The sequence below is a fragment of the Manduca sexta genome, chromosome 15 (assembly GCF_014839805.1).
Source record: "Manduca sexta isolate Smith_Timp_Sample1 chromosome 15, JHU_Msex_v1.0, whole genome shotgun sequence".
In the NCBI taxonomy this organism is placed as follows: domain Eukaryota; kingdom Metazoa; phylum Arthropoda; class Insecta; order Lepidoptera; family Sphingidae; genus Manduca; species Manduca sexta.
Genome location: NC_051129.1, coordinates 9696579 through 9717127, shown reverse-complemented (window position 1 = coordinate 9717127; position 20549 = coordinate 9696579). Strand labels below are relative to the sequence as shown.

General features: G+C 35.2%; 1 protein-coding gene across 1 annotated transcript in view; it reads left to right on the top strand.

Moving 5' to 3' along the window:
• The window catches only part of LOC115449035 (GTP-binding protein Rhes), a 47536-nt gene extending 32151 nt beyond the window's left edge, over nt 1-15385 (top strand). The window contains exons 3-4 of the mRNA XM_030176724.2: nt 12641-12821; nt 13933-15385. Coding sequence (XP_030032584.1) covers nt 12641-12821; nt 13933-14383 — 632 coding nt within the window. The 3' untranslated portion in view covers nt 14384-15385. The remainder of the gene's footprint in view (nt 1-12640; nt 12822-13932) is intronic.
• The last annotated feature ends 5164 nt before the right edge of the window (nt 15386-20549 follow it).

Genomic DNA, 20549 nt, shown 5'->3' with positions numbered 1-20549 from the left:
CATCCTCTTCCAGGAAATGTTCTATCAGTACTTTCAAATTGTCAGTTCTCTTATCAGATCTAATAGATGCCTCCTTTTTATTTTTAATTGTAAATGGTTTTACTTTTCCTAAAATATTATATTTCTTGAGCCGCTTTCTTTGCTTTAGTATGGCATCACTAAATAAACGTTTTCCTTTTTTGTTAATTTGTTTGTAATGATCCTTTAAACTTGAATTTAAAATTTCTCCAAAAGCCAGTTCTTTCTTCACTTCTTCAAGTTTTTGTCCGTCTACGTATTTATTAATATTTTCTATTTTTATTTGTATAGGTGTTTTTATTTCTTTCTTTTGTTTTCTATTGATCTGTAATAATTTTAACAGGATTCTTCTAAGGTTATTCTTATCTCTCTGTAGATTCTCTATTTGGGCGTTTAATATTCCAATTTTTCTTTTATTTCGATAACGTAATTTGTTAATATATATTTTTTTCTTGTGACATTTATTACAGGTGTTGGGGTTATTTGTTTCATTATTGGTATCCAGAGTAAGGTTTGAGGGGCCAGCTAATGGATCTACAGTCGTTGCTGGACTTTCTGTATTTCTCGATAAAGAATCCAAATCTTCAATTATTAGTTCTTGAATGGTTCTACTTTTCTTCTTTGTTTCATAGTAACGTCGTGAATTCTCCCTCCACTGTTTTCTTTGATTTCTCTTCTGTCGTGGCGTCATGTCTCCAACTAATTTGATTTTTGTTTGTTCTTTTCTCTTGAGATATCGTTGCCTATCCTTTTCTTTCTGTAGAGCATACTTTTCAGGATCTTTCTTTATTTCAGCATAAACTTGTCTTTTGTGAAGTCTAGCCTGCTCCATTTTTTCTTCCCTTAGTCATAACTTTTTTGGTTTTGCCATTGCCTGTCTAGTATTTTTTTACTGAAAAGAACAATTTTATTAATTCTGAGGTTGTTAAAGTCTGTAATTATTAAAGTTACTTTTATTAAAGTTATAATTATTAACTATAAAATATATTTGGATATTTGTTATAACGTTAAAAAAGGTTAAATAACAACAAAATTTTTCGTGCATTTTTGTCTCATAACCATCTTTACACTCTCATTACCGCCTGAAATAAATCTGAGAGGAAATCCTGGTAATGAGATTGAGTGGAATGAGATTTGGCATCATTTTGATTTTTAATTAATTAACAATAAGTATAAAGCCTTTTTTATATTATTAGCGTAATGTACATTCACGAAAGGAATAAAATAATCAAATAATAGAGTAACATAGTACTGTATTTACCTGGTTATTGCGTGGATGGTAAAGAGCAGCCGATCGTGGTAATCTTAAAAACTCACGTAATAATGGTCTATAATTTATTCAACACTACAGTTACGTCCGTTCCCGCCGGCGCTGTCGGCGCGACTGATCCGCCGCTAGGGTATAGGTCGGGTCACAGATTATAGAAAATAAATAGAACTTAGTAATCGCAGTGACAAAGTCAGCTGAGTTAAATGAGAAAAAAATTGTGGTAAAAGTTTAAAAATCAGTGCAAGAATAATTAAACGAATATCTTATATGATTTATACCTAAAAACTGCCACTAATGTCTTGTCAGTAAAATATATTTTATTCAAGATTTATGAACAATGTTTTTGGAAGATATTTAAAAATTATTAGGGCAAGGTACGTTTTGGACCGCTGAGGGTAGTGAGAAAATGGGCATATTATAATTTTTATATCAGTTACTACGTATTTTAATGTTCTAAAATTACCTGGTTAATAAGGCGTGGGGTGCAAAGATTACTATAAAAAATAATTGTTCGAATATTCACATGGAAAGTATTTTTAAATTGTTCCGATTCACGATTTCCCCGAACGGAGAGAACCACCGTCCCGTATAAAGAACTTTGCAGCTAACGGCTTAACTTATTTCAGATAAATCTCGGCCATTCTCAGCATTTTAATAGTCTTATTCAGTGTTCAACAGCTTTAAGACGCCTTACAAGGAGTAAGCCCGGAATACTAAACGGATCGATTTGTTATAAATAGAAAGCAATTAGTTATTTGGACAAAATTGATTTTGTACGCGGGACGTGGTGGCGTGAGATCGGGTTGGCGCTATTAGATTCTTTGATGGAGGTTGGGTTTTATTTTATACTAGCTTCCGCCCGCAGCTTCGCCCGCGTGGATTTCGGACTTCAAAAATGGAGCCGGTCGCGAACGTTCGAGAATGTTCGTTTTACGAAGCTACTCGTTAGGTGATTCGCTAGCCTCTAGGTGCCAAGCAAGCCGCCTGCCTGTGCGTTCGCGACCTTATATATATACAAAAATAATCCTTATAGCATGATTCAGTATTCACGTATGATGGTTTATTATTAGCGTATCTCATGTATAACTTTGGTGTTTCTATACCGATTTCTATGATTATTTTTTATGGAATATTTAATAATGTTAACTTTTTTAATTAGGGATGACTGAGAATGTTATAAACGTAAGAGTAGACAAATATAATGAGAAAGCTTCGAACTGCTAAGCTATCGGGAGTTACACGTGTTATTGTGAGTCAACCATAAAAGATGGACATATGCTGTCGTGGGATATTTTTTACATAATTTTAAGGAGAACATTTGCATCATACATGATTTCTGTGTAGCTTTAACCATTAAGGTTGCACACGCGACGGAAGCTTAAAAAATGAAGTAACTTCTCCCGTTTTCCCAACATTTCCCTTCACTGCTCTGCTCCTATCAATTGTAGCGTGATGAAAAGTATACTATAACCAGCACAGGAGTATGACAAATAATTGAAACAAGTTTCGTTAAAATCCGTCGAGTAGTTTTTGTTTCTATAACGGTTATACAGACAGACAGACAGACAGACAAAAATTTTACCAATTGCATTTTTGGCATCAGTATCGATCCCTAATCACCCCCTGATAGTTATTTATTTTGGAAATATATTTCATGTACAGAATTGACCTCTCTACAGATTTATTATAAGTATATATACATATATATATATATACATATATATATATATATATATATATATATATATATATATATATATATATATATATATATATATATATATATATATATATATATCGTATCTTCTATATATATATATATATATAGAAGATAGATAATATATGTGTCGAAATATGTTGAAGGAATGTTAAACAAAATGTTTGTGGCATAATGTCTTGTTGCCTTTGTCATGTCAGACTAGTTTTTACTCTATGGTAATAACTATAATTCAAAATTTGAACTCCGAATAAAATAGTTTATTCGTGAGATAATTGTGTATAATTTCAACAAAATAAAAGTATTTAATGGATTTTCTCGCGGTTTTACATTATAATTTTCTCTTGACGTTTTGAATGCAGTCTTTATGATCACGAAGTGGTGAGGTGTGTATAATATAATATGAAAAATAATATTATCTCGGCGTCAAAATTCGCGTGAACGTAAGAAAATACATATGTTATGCAAACTTTATTATTATGGTTTTAGTATTAATATTTGCCACAAAGAAATAACGATCATAATAAAAGTGATAAAGAAAAACAAAAATACGGAATCTATTTACTTAGTATTCGGATGTGTTTATATAAAATGACTGCTTGGGTGTTGTAGTTGTCTTGTGTGCACAGTACTATACTCTGAGGCCATTCCCGGCTCAGGCAAAATTATATTATATATTTGTGCTGAGTATCAGCATGGAGTCTGGAATTTGTATTATATATGGTGATAGCAAAAAGCGGCGATAGCCTAGTTGGATGTGGAACGGACTACCAATACGAATGTCCGCAGGTTCAAATCCCAGGGGCACACACCTCTGACCTTTCTAAAATCATGTGTGTATTCTTTGTGAATTCATCGTTCGCTTTAACGGTGAAGGAAAACATTGTGAAGAAACCTGCACATCCGAGAAGTTCTCTATAGAAATTTCGAGGGTGTTTAAAGTCTATCAATCCGCACTAGGCCAGCGTGGTGGACTAAGGCCTAATCTCTCTCAGTAGTAGAGGAGGCCCGTGCTCAGCAGTGGGCAAGTATATAATACAGGGCTGATATTATTATTATGGTGATAGGCCCCGTATCACATCATAGGACGGAACCGTCACGGCGATAATGTGTGCCCTAGTTATGTGTGTTTGTGTTGATATAAATTAGTAATGATAAACTTTCTGATATATAAACAATTTGAGTAGGAATAAAAGAGGCGGCGCGTTCGTGCATGTGACCAGTAATATATTACTATAATAGACGATGTACTTTTTTTAATACTTTCTTATGAAAGTAATGAGTAATAGTTTCTATATCGTATTTCTTCATTATATTGTCAGAACAAAAGAATAACGATTAATAAAAGACCCTAAATAAATATAACATAAGACATATAAGATTTTTCGACAGCTTTCAAAGAACAGTACAAAGAGACTACGACAATGGCACGCATAGTTTCTGACAATGGCACAGACGTGAGTGTAATCCTCTTCAAGACTGAGCCCAAACAACACAATATAATGAAGTTGTATGGAACACTTGAATTATGAGGCATGCAACTACTTTCTATCGGTTATAATGTAAAAGTGTTAAATATTAAAAATAAATAGTAAAATGGTTTAAAATTATAATTTAAAAGTGGCCTTGGGGATTATTGTTTAGTTTGCAATTAATACAGGGACAATGTTATGGATTGTACAATAATTAGTAGGTACTATTTAATAAGTTTATTAGCTTTATAAGACCTTTGTTTTTTGTTCCTTAATAAAATAAATTAAAAAATGAAATGATTGTTCCATTTAAGAGAAAGAAAACTTTATAGATTATTTATTTATCATAAATATTTTAATTTTGTTTGTTCCTTAGACGCTTCGTACTAAGAAACCGGATTTGTGCTTAATAACAAGCAAGTAAAATAAATAAGATCTTTTATAAAATATGCGGTAACGAATTTTTGTATTCACCAAAATTGTTGATTTATACTCAGTACTCAGTTTTAAAACCACAAAATTGTACTTACCTACAACCAAACAAAAAACCTTACGTGAATAGAGACTACCGTCCGAAAAACTGTTCGCTATAAACCTTAAAAATCACGTCCTTTTAACTACCAGCCTTTAATAATTCTGTATAAGATTAAAAGAGCTTAACAATGTTGCTCTCTAGAATTTTTTATCCTCATATAACGTGGCCCCTAATAGCGTGTAAAATTTCAAAGAACATTCGATTAGCCCACCCGTCTATGTAATAAGCGACCTAAACTTCGTAAAATGCAGTGCCGTAAAGGAGTTTTTGTTAAATTCGTATAATCTCGGTGAAACTTTGTTAGAGGTGAATTAATTTTATTACTAGTCGTTGTCTGTGACATTGTCTGCCTAGATAACTGAATAGGTGAGCTTTGTGTTATGTTTTTGTCTAGAAATGTTTTTAAAATAACACAATTATTATGTAAATTAAAAAAGGCTAGCTCATGAACTTTAAGGGAGATTTTTGAAGAGCCAAACATTATTACCCCTTTCTTTAATTATTTTTCTTCTGCAGACAACGTTAGATTATTTTACTATCGACGGCGGAGAAGTGACTGTGTTATAAAACTTTACATCGGTCACAGTCCCCCCGAGGCAATTCTTGTGCGCTCGATCTCTACCCGAAATGCATGCCCGTGCACGGAGCATTTCTCGCGGCCCTACACACAGTTAAGTGTGTATACCTCATGGTTGCCAATTCACATTGAAGCCTATGAGGGACCGCGAACATTTTCTGGCCTTCTTACCTTCTCCCATCCTGAGGGTTAAGGAACCCTGGGGAAGGAGAAGGCTCCTTCCCCAGTATCCCCTCACAATTTTCCTCCAGGTCCCTGCAGTATCCCATTTGCAGATTTCCCCGGAGTTGACTATGGGATTCGATACAAAAAAAATCGGTGTCAATATGAGCGCAGGCATCTTGCAGAATTCGAAGTTTAGGTAGAGTTGTTACTGTTTATGGGTAGTCGTATCGCTACTATCAGAATCATTTGTTTTCTTGCCAGCATATACGAAAATGATATTTACCGCGTTGACTTAAAAACTAATTTTAGTTTTTACAATTTGCCAAGCATATAGTTTTAGGCTGAAAGTACACGTGACCTCTCGCCAATGTCAGTATTTGTATCACGTATGCTAACGCGAAATTAAACCCTAAACTCAGCGCAATGCAAGCAAACGTTTAGAACGAAAATATGCTTACAATCCAATACGGTTTTAAATGAGATGTACTTCTATTTTATTTTACATATTAAGGTTTTTACTGTAGGTTTAGTGGTGGCTCGAAATCAAGGTAGACAGTTTCGAAGATGTGAATATGAAATAAAGATCATAGCAGGAAAGACATGGCCTAGAAAAATGCTGAAGAGAACGGATTGGAAAGAAATGCAGGACGCCTTTGACAAAGTTGAGCACGCAGACCAAATTGTCAGTGCCACCGACCCCTTAGAGTCGTTAGTATAAGCTGTTCAATTAATTTAAAACTCAGTGTCTGAATAAAGGCGTATATTATACTGTTATTATTACTGTGGTGGCTCTGGCTTCGTAAATTTTTCTGCTATAAATTGATTTCTACCACGCAAAATTTCATCAATCAAAAAGTAAAATAATACAAAGGAGCCGTTTTAACCAAACAGTTGTTGCTACCAAAACTATCCTTCGATTAGAACACTGTAATTGTAAAAAGACAGCTTCACCCTCATAGACGGAACGGACTCCCTGACTTTAGAACAATACTGAGGCATTTAAAAAGCATAATAAAAACACAATAATTAGTGCAGTCAGAAAAAACGTTGCAAATTTATTGTATGTCATTGACTGAATTCATAGGTTTCGGAAAAATAGTAAATTATATTGCACCTTGTATGATTACTTAAAATATAAATACTACTAAATTACTACTACTAAATTACACCAATGGATTTTAACGGAGAAACCCTAGAGGGCCTACAATATCCAACAAAAAAAATACACCGTATATTTGTTCTTACGTCCCCAACATAACAATTTTGAACCTTCATTTATAAAATAAATTAACCAAAAATAACACTATTACCAAACGATCAAAACCCATTCGCAGGCGTTCGACGCACACACTTTAATTATAACGTTGTCAAATACAAATATAATACTTTATCAATAACGGATGCAATAATAAGTACTATTTCAATTTGACAGCATGTAATACACGCTATCTTCGGAGGTGTAGACAGAAGCACAACTTTAGCAACTTTTTGCCCCTTTTTTTTCGAACCATGATGTGATAAAGGTTATATCTATCACCATATTGGATATAAATTCCAGACTCTGGGCTTTTACTAAAACCTAATATCACTTTATCTGACGTGGGATTGTTACTTCAGCACGGCAGTCTACGCAACGGAGGCTGTCTGTCCCGCTGTTTGTATAAGATGTGGACATATTAGAATTTGGTAATGATTTTGAAATAAATGGCGCGAGCATTGTCCACACTTCAATATGGATAGCTATAGTAATTAGGGACTTTAGAAGCGAGAAATATTATTCACGCGGATGAAGAAGCGAGAAACAGCTAGTTTCAAATATAATGTTTAAGGTTACTCACATTTTTGTCTGGCTTCAGCAATTAAATAACGCCTACAATGTAATACTTATCTAGAACATGAAAACCCACTCTTCTGAAGTTTTTGTCTCCCTTTTTGTTATGTTTACCTAAACTAAATAGGTATACACTTTTATGTAATTATGAAGGCTATGCCTACATGCACTAGCCTTGATATTACGTAATAAGATATTTTAAATGTTCCGGTATTGAATTATATACAGTATATAATAAATAATATATTAAAATATCACTTCGAACCCGCGACCTCTGAGCATGCCACACACGCAATACAATTACGCCACTGAGAGTAATAAATATAGTATATAGTAAATAATATAATAATAAAATAAGATGAAATTCCGATTACAATTATCTTAGGCCCGACCCGGGTTACGAACTCAGGACCTTAATGCGGTAGTGGTGACTCGTAGCAATACAACTACGCCATCGAGCCAGTCAATCAACTAAAAAGTTCCCATGATACATCTTATATAAGTCGAAGGTATATTGTAAAATCCGTGATATTACAATTCCACCAGTCATATTATTATAATTAAACGGTAGATTGCGAATCGAATCAATCGACATCATTTCTTACAATTTAACGACCTGGTTTTACTGACATTATAACAAAATCTATACTGAACAAAATACGACCGATTTCTCCAAATTTAAAAGCGTTTAAAACAAACAAAAGCTAATTAAAAGTCCTTGCGAATTTTTACAATTTATCGTATTTAATTGCCCTTATTAAAAACAGCAAAAACGGATCGGGTGAAACTCTGCATAAGTAACGTTGCCGGCACGCGACCGGCAGACTTAATTAAACTGAAAAAGTAACGTAATACAGCAATTTGTTTTTAAAATTCCCTTAAGTCGTTGGCAACCCAGTTTTAAATTTAAAATAAATTTTCCTGAATTATTATTTGTGTTTAAACAAAGTGACATCCCTCGTGTGCTCAGAATTAAAACCTATTTATATATGAATTAAACGTTTGTTTGCTTAAGGTTAAAATTTCGTCGTATTAAATTTTAAAGGCCGAAATATCCATGCATATTAATTATTTTTACGTTTTTCTTTCAACTGCGAGAACTAATCACTAACTAGACGTGAATTTAAATTCTTTACTTGTCAATACTTGTTTAGTTACCCAGATTAAAGGTGAAACAAAATGTATGAAAAATGGACCTTAAGCTATAACCTTAAAGCATTGATTCCCAATGTGGTCCAGGTGGACCCCTAGAGTCGACTCGACGGGATCTACTTTGGCGTGTCCAAAAAATGGGGTTCACAATTCTTTAGTGGGGTCTACTAAATTGTATCAAGTTTTGATAGTAAAGATCTAAAATGTTGGCTTGACTTCACCAATCAATGTAGGCAGATAATATTTTAAGAAGCTCAGCGTCTGTTACACGCAAAACCTTGCATATTCTGGGGAATATGGTACAAATTTAGCTGCAAGAGGTCCACCGCAACCAGCAACATTTTGAAAGTGGTCTATGAGAAAAAAAAATCGGAGCCTCTATCTTAGTCATAAAACAAATATCATTGAGGATTTTGCTTAGTTTACTGGTAGTGGTTATGAGTTGGTTAGTTTATACGTATTTTCATAAATACATATTTTATAACGCTACGTTATTCCAATTTATTCAAAACGTTATAAATGAAACCATCGAAGCTCATCGAAAAAGTAACCTCGACTAACAAAGAATGAAATCAAAAAGCCCGACGCGCACCTTGATCGGATTTTAAAAATTCTGTATCGAACCAGTTCTAAACTGTCTTTTCGATCTCTGAAAATGTTTTTTTCGGTAAACCAGGTGTGCACTACCAACTTTTAACTGGCCAACAAAAAACTTGGCACCTGTCCAAGTTAGGGTTAGCGTTATTATAAGTTTATTTCAGCCAAGAATTCTTATTCGTTTTATAAGTGCAAAATTATACGATGTTGAGTAATTGGCTTAAGCTTTAATATAAGGCTATGTTTTTGAAATTAGAATGTTATATAATCTATACTTACGTTAAGATTACATTGAGAAGGAGAGTTAACAAAAATATTATCGTGAGGAAATTGATTCGCATTGTACATAATATCGTTGTTGGCATTTGTTTATTGAGTTTTATATTATTGTATAATTATTTATCCTATAATTTATTTTTAAAAGTAGTGCGTATTTGATTTATATGAAAATATGGAGTTATTGGAAATATTAATTATGATATTGTATTTTGTTTATTACTCTGTACGCCTTAATAATAAAAAAATATGAAATGCTTTAGTATAGTTGTACGCGATAATCTTGGGTACTATTTTGATCGTGAGAATTCTTCCACTAAGTAGGTACGTTTATTACGGGGGAAAGAAGCTACTATATTATAATAACAACCCTCACAGCATTACGTTCCACATTTTTTCAAATAAGCGGCGATAGCCTAGTTGGGAGTTGAACGTACTGCCGAGACGAATGTCCGCAAGATGAAAACCCAAAGGCACGCACCTCTGACTTTTTTAAAAAAGTGATGTCCGTATTCTTTGTGAATTATCGCTTGTTTTAACGGTGATGGAAAACATCGCGAGGAAACCTGCATACTCGAGAATTTCTCTACAAGAATTTTGAGGACAAGTAAAGCTTACTAATCCGCACTAGGCCAGCGTGGTGGACTTACGCCTAATCGAGGAAAACATCGTAGAGAAACTTGCATACCTAAGAAGTTCTCTATAAGAATTTGGAGGATATTTGAAGCTTACTAATCCGCACTAGGCCAGCGTGGTGGACTATGACCTAATCCCTCTCAGTAGTAAAAGAAGCTCGTGCCTAACAGTTGGCAATATATAATACAGGGCTGATATTATAATTTTCATTCTACATTATCATGTAGAGTATGATACAGTGGCGAAAGGTCAATATAACCCGATTCCTGCCCGCTTCCCTTCATGTAGAATCTAATTATCATTAAAACGATTTGCAAAACGCATTTATGCTTATTAGTATATATATGTTGTGTCGGGTTCTCTTTATGAGAATTTCACCTTTGGCCACTGATCGTACTAATATTATAAATTTGTGAGGATGGATGCATGGATGTATGTATGTTCGTTCCTTTTTCAAGAAAAAACTACTGAACGGATTTGGATGAAATTTTACAGTAGTATTGGTTATACATTAGAATAACAGTTAGGATATAATGTATAATAATTTTGTGTAATTTGGTCATAATTTTTGTCTACTTACATATCAAGTAAGTAGGAATAAACGCGGGCGAAACCGCGAACAAAAGCTAATATGTTGTAAAGGTGAACAATATTTACTATTCATTTTCAAGTTTTTATTATACTATTATATAATTTTAATACATGTTATCTATGTCAACTGCAATCAAGATTATGTCCCAAATGCAGCAAATTTAATGTTCCATAGATAATGCGTACGTCACAGCAAACCACAAATATAATTTATTATCAAAACGGTTTAGTGGTCATAAAGCGCATGAGAATGGTTATTTATCAAATAATGTCATGATCAAATTAATTTAGCAAAATCTAAAAGCTATTTAATCTGCCACTCAACTCTACAACAATGAATATAGATTTTGGTTTAGCAATAAGTTTGAAATTGCTTTAGCATTTTTTTTTTCTTATACGGGCACGGCATATTGGCCACATTGCACCTGGACCCTTATTCTGTATGATAGTGTAAGCGCGTAACGCGGCCGTGTCATGTTATCTTCGGGAAATGTGTGTGGAATGGTATTCTGTAAGCCAAATTTCTATAGTCCTAAACATGATGGGTTGTGTTACGTGCTTGTTACGCACTGTCAAAATAACGTGCGGGATAGAGAATAAGGGCCCTGATGGTAATTCAAGGTCCAATAGAATGTCGACTGACGAGAAATGATTACGCCTTGCCAATCACTACAGGTGCAATCTGTTTTTTTTTATTTTATTTTATTTAAAAAAATCCACAGCCCTTAACCCATGAAGCATCGGAATGTTTGCCGGCAAACATGACAGTTTTACGTGTGTCACGGGAATATAACCTTATATACTACATAATAAGGTTATTTTTCCGTGACACGCGTAATGTCATGTAGCTGTCATGTTTGCCGGCAAACTTTCCGATGCTTTAATTGGTATTAGAGTGACACAATCTGATACTCTTATTTTAAGGCCAATAACAATAACAGTTCCTTCTCATAGTCCGGTGAGATGTCAATTCGACATAAACGGAGAAGAAGAAGCGCAGAACTAACGACTTTACGTGCTTTCCGAGGCACGGGGGTTTCACACCGCCAACTTCCTTAATCCGAACTGCATCTGAGTATTTTTTTAAGAAAACCTAGTAAAAATATTTTTGTCACGACCCGGGATTTGAACCCAAGACGCGGTAGTAGTATTCCGCGTACGTATTAAAACTAAGCCCCCGAGGCACCAAACAATATATCCGGAACCGTCACCGGAGGCACGTTTCTGGGGCATTAATTCGTGTTTAATGAACTTGATTGCTGTAAGCTCGAGTCGCGCCATTAGTGTGTAATCTAAATGCACAAGCTATATGCGTCCGAGCGATATACAACTTGATTATGCTATAGAATTTTATATGTATTAATTATTTTTCTTAAGGTCTTTTGCGGGTAAGGAGTTTAAAATTGACCATTGATAGTCTCTAGATGACCAGCAATCCGTACTCTCTGGTGGATATAGCCACCCTGCGACCACCGTATACAAAGTATAAATTCGTCTTAGTAGCCCACGTAAGATATATCCACCCGGGACATCCGGTCCGTCTGGAAATCTTTGGGGGAGGCCTATGTTCAGCAGTGGACTCTATGCGGCTGATGATGACCACTGGAAAAAAGATGTAAAAGAAAATTGAATTGGCCCATGTTATGCGTTCCGGTATCAACTTGAGTCTCTCTCGAGTCAACATAATAATGTCGATTGCGAGGTATGAAGTAAGGACGCTACACCAATTCCTACCACATGCAGTAGAAGCAATTTATTGGGCTCAGATAAAAAAGCACATAAAAGACATTTTTGTGTTTTCAGGTGATCTCTTTGTGCTGGTCTTCGCGATGGACAGTCGCGAGTCGTTTGAGGAGGTGATCCGTCTTCGGGAGCAGATCCTGGAGACGAAGGCCAGCGCGACGAGCGGCAGCAGTCGGGGGCGACGGCAGATGCCCAGGGTACCGATGGCGATTGCAGGGAACAAGTGCGACCGGGAGCTGAAGTATGTATAAAATTAGGTGTAAAACATTAAAATGCTTTGGAGAATTTTATGAAAATTAACGGCAGCAAATTTGATTTGTATTATTTGAAGCAGTATGAAATAATAGTGTAGTGTAGGACGGCCTGCTGCTTGGTGGACTGATGCCTTGAAAAGGCGGCGGGTGGCCGATGAGGGCTGTTCAAGACCAAGATGATTGGCTGTTAGTTGGAGAGGCCCATGATCTCAGCATGACCGCGATAGAATAAAATAATAATTACCAAGTATGCTCCGGCTTGGCGGTGCATCGGACATTGCTGTAGTCCTAGGGCAGCATACCGTGAGATGGACCGGTTGTCCGTTTGCTTATTAAGATAATAAAAAATAAACGCAATATTCATGATATTTGAAACTGACAAATATAACTAACTGATAATCGAGGATAAAACCAATTAAAGTATTCATAATGTCTGAAACGTTACATCACATTTCTTAAGTCAGAGAAAGAAGAGATACTATGAATTGATTCTCAACAAAATTTCATGAACGTTATTCCAAAGAATTTAAGAAGCATCGAGATTTTATTGAAAAATCCTATTCTAAAATCGTTTTGAAGTCGCGCCGCACTGCTGTCAGTTCAATGTAACTTTTCACGTGTTAGTAGAAATATATTCAGAACATTTATTCCACTTTGGCGTTCAAATATAAATCACCATTTTTGGTATTAGGTTTGAATTTACAAAGGCACGTTGCTATTTATAATGAGATCAATAGCATTATTTAGAATAGTTTTATTGGCTCACAAGTAAACAAGCAAGTAGACCTAACGTGTATTAATACAGTAAGTCATAGCCCATTATTATCTACACTGTAGCAGTTTTTAGTTTGAGTAAAGTGATAAAATTTATAGTCAAATAAAATTAATGTAACTCTATTTTAACAACCGATTCAGGGAACAAACGAATCACACGAGAAAGAATATTAAAACTTTAATCTGACTAGCCGTATAGTCCAATGCGACACGATAGAAAACTGACTGAATGAATGAATGCAGAATCTGATTGTATTTATAGTAATAAAAATATTTCGACAAATAGTATAGGTGTTTGTAAATGTATTTCTATTTCGCTCTCAGAACAGTCCAACCCGAGGAAGCGACGGCGTACTGCACAACCCAAGACTCGGCGTGCGTCTTCGTCGAAACATCGGCGAAGAAAAACTACCGAGTCGATGACCTCTTTTACGAGCTGTTTGTAGTCGCAAACCTTCCCTTAGAAATGGCACCGAACCACCACAAACGCGTGAGCACCGCCTTCGGGAGCCCCTGTACCCTCCCTCCCACTAGTAGCCAAAGCAATAGGAGTAAAAAGTGCACCCTCTCAATAAAAAGGAGATTGTCGGACGCGTGCGGCGTCGTCGCTCCAAACGTGCGACGGCCCAGCATCCGCACCGACCTTATGATAATGAGAACAAAGACTTGTGCCAAAGGAGACGGAGACAGCGCCAGCGGCAGTCCCAAAATCAACCTGAACAGACTGGTCCGGCCGAGCGGGCAGAACGAGAAACGCTCCTGCGTCATACAGTGATATATAGATATTACAATATTGGTAAAAATCTCAGGACGAGTACGCAACAGGTGCTATAAGTCATAATTATTGGCCGGCTAAGGAAACGACCGTAAATACCCCATTAGAATAAATTGAACGATCCGTAGGAATAATCAGAGACGGCACAATTTACATAATTCCAATGAACTCAATCCGATGGCGAATAAACGTTTAATTAAATATTGAAACTCGATTCCGAAGGCTTTGTTGAGACGATTTAAAATTACTTAATGGGCTCGGGAGGGACTGAGTTGCTTTACGATGCAAGTTTGTCGTGTTGAATAAATGATACAAATTGTTGTCGAGCTTCAGATGTGTTATGAAGTTTTAAAATAAGGCCGCGATCGCTCCAAGCGAACGGTTTCCGATGACTGCTGTTTGAAAATCAAAGGTATTGTTTCAGATTGAACTACCTTCTATTGCAAATTGGTTCCAATCTGAATGAGTGTGAGTTAAAATAGCATCGACGTAGCGTACACTCTCTTTAATTATATTGGGCGCTGATTCAAGGCAGTCAGCCGAAAATTGTTTCGCTGAAGTGGTAGCGGCTAAAAATGTTTAATGGATTATAAATTATTAAAATATTTACTCTGTTTCTTTATATTATTTCTCACTTCGAAATTTCTATTCTATATTTATCGCTGAAAATCTTTAAAATGTAAGAAGAGGTTTAAAAAATAATTATCATTGTTATGATGGGACCAAATCGAAATTTCTATATTTTGTTTGTGATTGTTTGTTGCTTATTGGACATATGATAATTTGTGGAATATTTTATGGTCTCCTATTATATAACCTGACATAATTTTGGTGAGTCCAATCACAAAGTTCACAGTTTATGTCGAAAGAAATAGGTATATAGAAATGTATGAGTCTTTGATATTTATGAATTAGATTCTATATGTGTTATATACTGTTTATTGGTGGTAGTATGGCTTACCATTACGCGAGCGGCATGCAGGCCTCGTCCTTCAATTTCAATAAAAAACTATACGACTAACTATTCTCTTTATTTTGAAAGTTATTTTTTTTTATTTCTCTATATATCTCAAAACACGAAGGAATAAATAATGAATCACCCTCCGATAGCGAGGCTCAAGACCCAAACCATCGGTTTTCAGGGCTTCAAAGTGAGGAATCCCCTCACGATGTGTGGTGACCTGCACCTGGCTCTTGATTCAATTGAGAGTCTCTGGAGATGTTGATTGAAGCTCTTTGGAATCAATCTATGGACAGGAACAACAATCAATTTATATATTTTTTTAATTCATCCAAGAATACCTTATTTACTTTTATTTTACCTGATCTGGCTTTGATATTAAAAATATTAGTGTTCTACTTAAAAATATACTTCATTCTAAAACCGGTTCTAATGTCCGCAATGTGCGAAATTATTCATAACTTTTATTCGTTGATAACTTTTATATTTAAGCCTTGACTGGCAAATACAATATTCATTTTATAATTTATGAAATATTGTAATACAAAAATAAACATATCAGATTGTTATCTATCTTTGTGATTGAACTGCCAAAACTACAATATAACTTATAAAGCGACTAAGGTCACCAATATCCAAGGAAAGAAAAAAATTGAAGTAGGTAAAAATGTCCACCTTTTTCGATAATGTTTTTCACACCTTTTGCACCTGATGGTACGTAGAGTGGGTGCAGATAGTATCGAGACTGACGAGAAAGAGAGAAACCACTGACGAGAGATCACCTCTCGCCATTCGACACAATGCCGGCCTGTTTGATACCGGATATACACAGGCCGATTGGAACGCGACACTTACGTAGGCCCTACTCTATTGTATTCAATGAATTTGTCAGATTTGAACAAAAAAATATTAGAGTATTCTTCATTTATATTTTATTTTTTCTTTCCCTGGATATGGTAACAGGTAAAAATATATATCGTACTTCGTTCCTTACTTAGAAAATTATTACCACATATTTTTCATTGTAATTTTAGGTAAGGAACATAGTATGACTTCTTAAACCTTATTGACTTTTTAAATATGAAATACGTCATATGTAACGGCTTGGGCAGTCCGTCGTGGCCTGAATATAAAAGATTTATGTAATATATAACGGCTTACACTAAATCGTGATATTGTAAGTGTCGAAATGCCAATTGTATTAGCGATGTTTGTAACCATATAACTATCTATGGTTTTGTACCTTTCCTATACCCTTGTCTTCTTGTCTGTAATGCATAGATAATAAATGATTATTTGTATAATTTGTTTTAATACTTGTACCTATAACCGCTTTATATATCTACGTTTGTGTTTTATCCGTCGTTAAATAGCCGTATACTTATACGGTTTAATTATATAGCACAAAAGAAAAATATATTTCGAATTAATAACCTCTTTTTTTTTAAAGTCGTTTAAAAAGGATTTTGTGGCCTGTCCTATAAGCATAACTTCAATGAAATATATTAAAAAAAATAAACGTTAAAAATAATTTGAATATCGAACTACGAAATAAAATGTAAGCCTGTCACTTCCAAAACATCGAAATACGCACCGACAAAAAATGTTACCAAATAAATAATTTCAATTTTATTCGTAAACCCTGTTCGGGCTAAACAATTTCGATGTCCTAAATTGCGTTTCATTTTTTATTGTTTTTTTTAAATGTTTAGAAATGTATTTTGGCTTTTATATTAAAAGCCGCCGATTGGTTTTTATTTTATTATAACATTCTTTAGCAAAAGTCTAGTGTCATATAATAACCAACAAACATCTTGACCACGATATTGTGTGGTGAGGAACTATTGTATGAAGTGTTTACTAATACGTAAAAAAAATCGCCTGCGCTTAAGATGTGTGACGGCAATTAAATCTGCTAACATGTATTAGGCCAGCATCATGAATGAAAGGCCTAAACCCTCTGACTAGAAAAAGAAAAAAAACACAATCGATTCCAGATCGACCTATTGGACGCGGGCTGTTTCCAATAGGTCGATCTGAAAATATGTGAGGGAGGCTCATGTTCAGTAGTGGTCATCCAGCTACTGATGATGAAACAACCACATCATGGGACGGAATCCACATGACGGAATATGGAAGTACTAGATGCGCTACAGTTGCTGAGTTAAAAGAGGTTAGTATGATTCTGTAACTTCATAACTGTTTTAAAATTGTCTTCACAAAAACTTTGTAATTTTTTTTATACGACGACAGCAAAGTGACCCCACTGTACCTGATGGTAAGTGAAGTAGGGTCTAATAGAATGTCGACTGACGGGAGATAGTTAGCCCTCGGCAGTCGACAATAGGGTACCGGACTCATTTTTGTTCTTTACTATTATAAAATATTTACATAATATAAATTATAACACACAAGGAATTATTAAAATCCGGTAAAAAATCTTTGAATTTCGGTGGAAGGGGTAATTAACAAGAAACAGAAAAGAGACGAAATATCCACATGTGACGTCATCGGGAATTACGACGCGTGCGAAAAAAAGAGATGAAGCGATATCCCCACATCGCGCCCACATCTGCACGTTACAATATTTTAAATATTAATTACTCGCTCATTTTTTAACCAATTGTTATGCAGTTTTCGTAGGAGTGCTTCTTTTTCGTATTATTAACCATTACATAAAGAATAATGTACAAAATCAAGCATAGGCCGGTCCCCTATTATGCCGGCTTGGAACCGAATATACACAGACTGATCCAGGAACGCGACACATTTACATGGGCCATTATGACGGGTAACACCTTGTGTACGGCAGTCGCTACCCAGGCGGATTTAAATATCCTACCACCAACAAAGACAAAACGTCGTTTGTATCTCTACAAATCGTCCGCTAGTAAGGGTTTTAAAATAATCGCAGTTGTTTTTCCACCAAGTCGGATGCTGTAAATAAACTTTGTGTACATTTTACACGAAGCGACAAGAAAATTAAAAATAAGGCCCGAGTTAACTGGAGCGGATAGTGTCTCCGTTGCGTTACTTATTAGTTTGCAGGTGACAAATTCTTATTAAAGGAATGACTGTTGTATAAAAACGGGTGGAGTTTATTTCTGGAACTTTGTACTGACTGTATATTAAATTGTTTTAAGAATATAAACTTTCGACTCTTTATAATATTCTTCTAAGAATAAAGTTATTAATCCTTGAGTAAAACGGGTCATGTTTAATTTCGATTAATTTGTTTTTATTCAAGAAACGTTCCCATGGCAGGATCAAGAATTAAATTTTGTCGAAACATACACACATCACGCATTTATCTTCGCAAGGGTATGCAGAGGCGCAACTAGGGCATTCACTTTTCGTCAAGTGTGTTCTGTCACATGACGTGATGGGTGGCGAGCCTTTCGCCATATTGGGAACAAATTTCAGACTCTAGGCTGATACTGAACAGAAAAACCCAAATATCAATTTCCCCGACCCGGGATTTGAACCCAGGACCTCGAGCGCTGCCGTACCGCGCATGCAGTACAACTATGCCACCGCGGCAGAAATTTAGTTACGTTTTTTAATGATATAGAAAGGCTGGCAAAATTTACTGGTTAACCAAAAAACACGATTACCATCGCTCGTCAACAATAAGGTCAAACGATACATGGACTTTTGGAGAAATTAATACAAAAATACAGATATGTTATTAGTACCTATTAGAAATTTCGGATTTAAACGTACCTTGATAAAAAATAATCCCAATTGCAACCAATTCGTAGATATCGGCCTTACTGTTTAACGACCTTATTCTTTGAGAGTGTAAACTCGTAACACGGCCGTGATACGTTATCTTCGTGAAATAAGCGTGGAATGGTATTCTGTATACCAATTTCAATTGTCTTAAATGCGGTGTGTTACGTACTAGTTACGCATTGTCAAAATAATGTGTGACATACAGAACAAGGCCCCAGGGTGAACTGAGAAGCTCCTCAGGTAAGGTATATGAAATGTCCCGCATTCAGTCTTCAAAGAAACTCGCCTAATTTGTGACCCTACTATATAATTTGCCACCTATAGGTCGCAGCCTTTACGGCCTATTGACAAATGCAACACTGTTTATCTTTAAAATGAATGTACCATGATTTATTGATTTTAACCTTACATCTTTGATTGAACACCTTGTGAATTGTAAACATATTTTTCTAGTAGATTTCACTAGTAGAGCACTCACTATTAATTTTACCTTAACTTTATAGATACATTTGATCGTAAATATAGAGTATTGAGCAATAAAAAACCCATGCAGTAGCTTGGAGCGTCGCTCAAAATCATTTGCCATTTTGCGAGATTCGCAGTTGAAATGCCTGTCGAGCCGGCCGTTGCCAAACTGGCGCAATCACACTCCAGGTTCGTTCACGCCACGCAAAATAGTCTTTATTAACCTAAATTCACGTAACAGTTTCGAATAACTGGAAATGGTGTTGCATAAACGTCATGGCTTTAATTCGGTATTTGCTGGTATGGAAAGATTTTATAGTCTAAAAGGTACTGATCAGATGTGAATGTTGCGAAGATACCTGTTATTAACACTTAACCAAAAAAGCAATAAAATTTGCTCTTAAATTGAACTATAAGCCATTAAAAACAATGCTTCGTAATATTTTATGAACCGACTTCCAAAAGAGAAGGTTACCATTTCGAGGTGTATTATTTAATAATAGATTTTTTTTTAATATAATGCTAATAGGTGATACAAAAATACTACAAATCGAGAAGGAAACTCATAGCCGTTAAATTTCTTTCATTATACTTCTTATAATTTGTCCTTCAAATCCTCGCTGCAATATCTTTTTGAAACTGATCACTGGACTTACTTGCCAGTAAGACTTAGTCCACGTCGCTTGGACACAGCTTTGTATACAAGAAGACTGAATGGCGAAACCGTTACAATGAATGGACGGATGACCTAAAACCAATTGAATGCTAGAACATTATCCTCAACAGTGTCTTATGCTTATATAGGCTTTGAGATTTCAGAATTATATTACAGCGTATTCAGAATTCGTCAATGTATTGATAATAAGCCTTGTCAGTATATTCGAAATTGAAATCATTTTGACATTAATGTATTAAACCTGTATTGATTTTCACACAACAGCCAAATATTATAGTTAAGGTTATAGCTTGAGGTCCATTTTTCATACATTTTGTTTCACCTTTAAT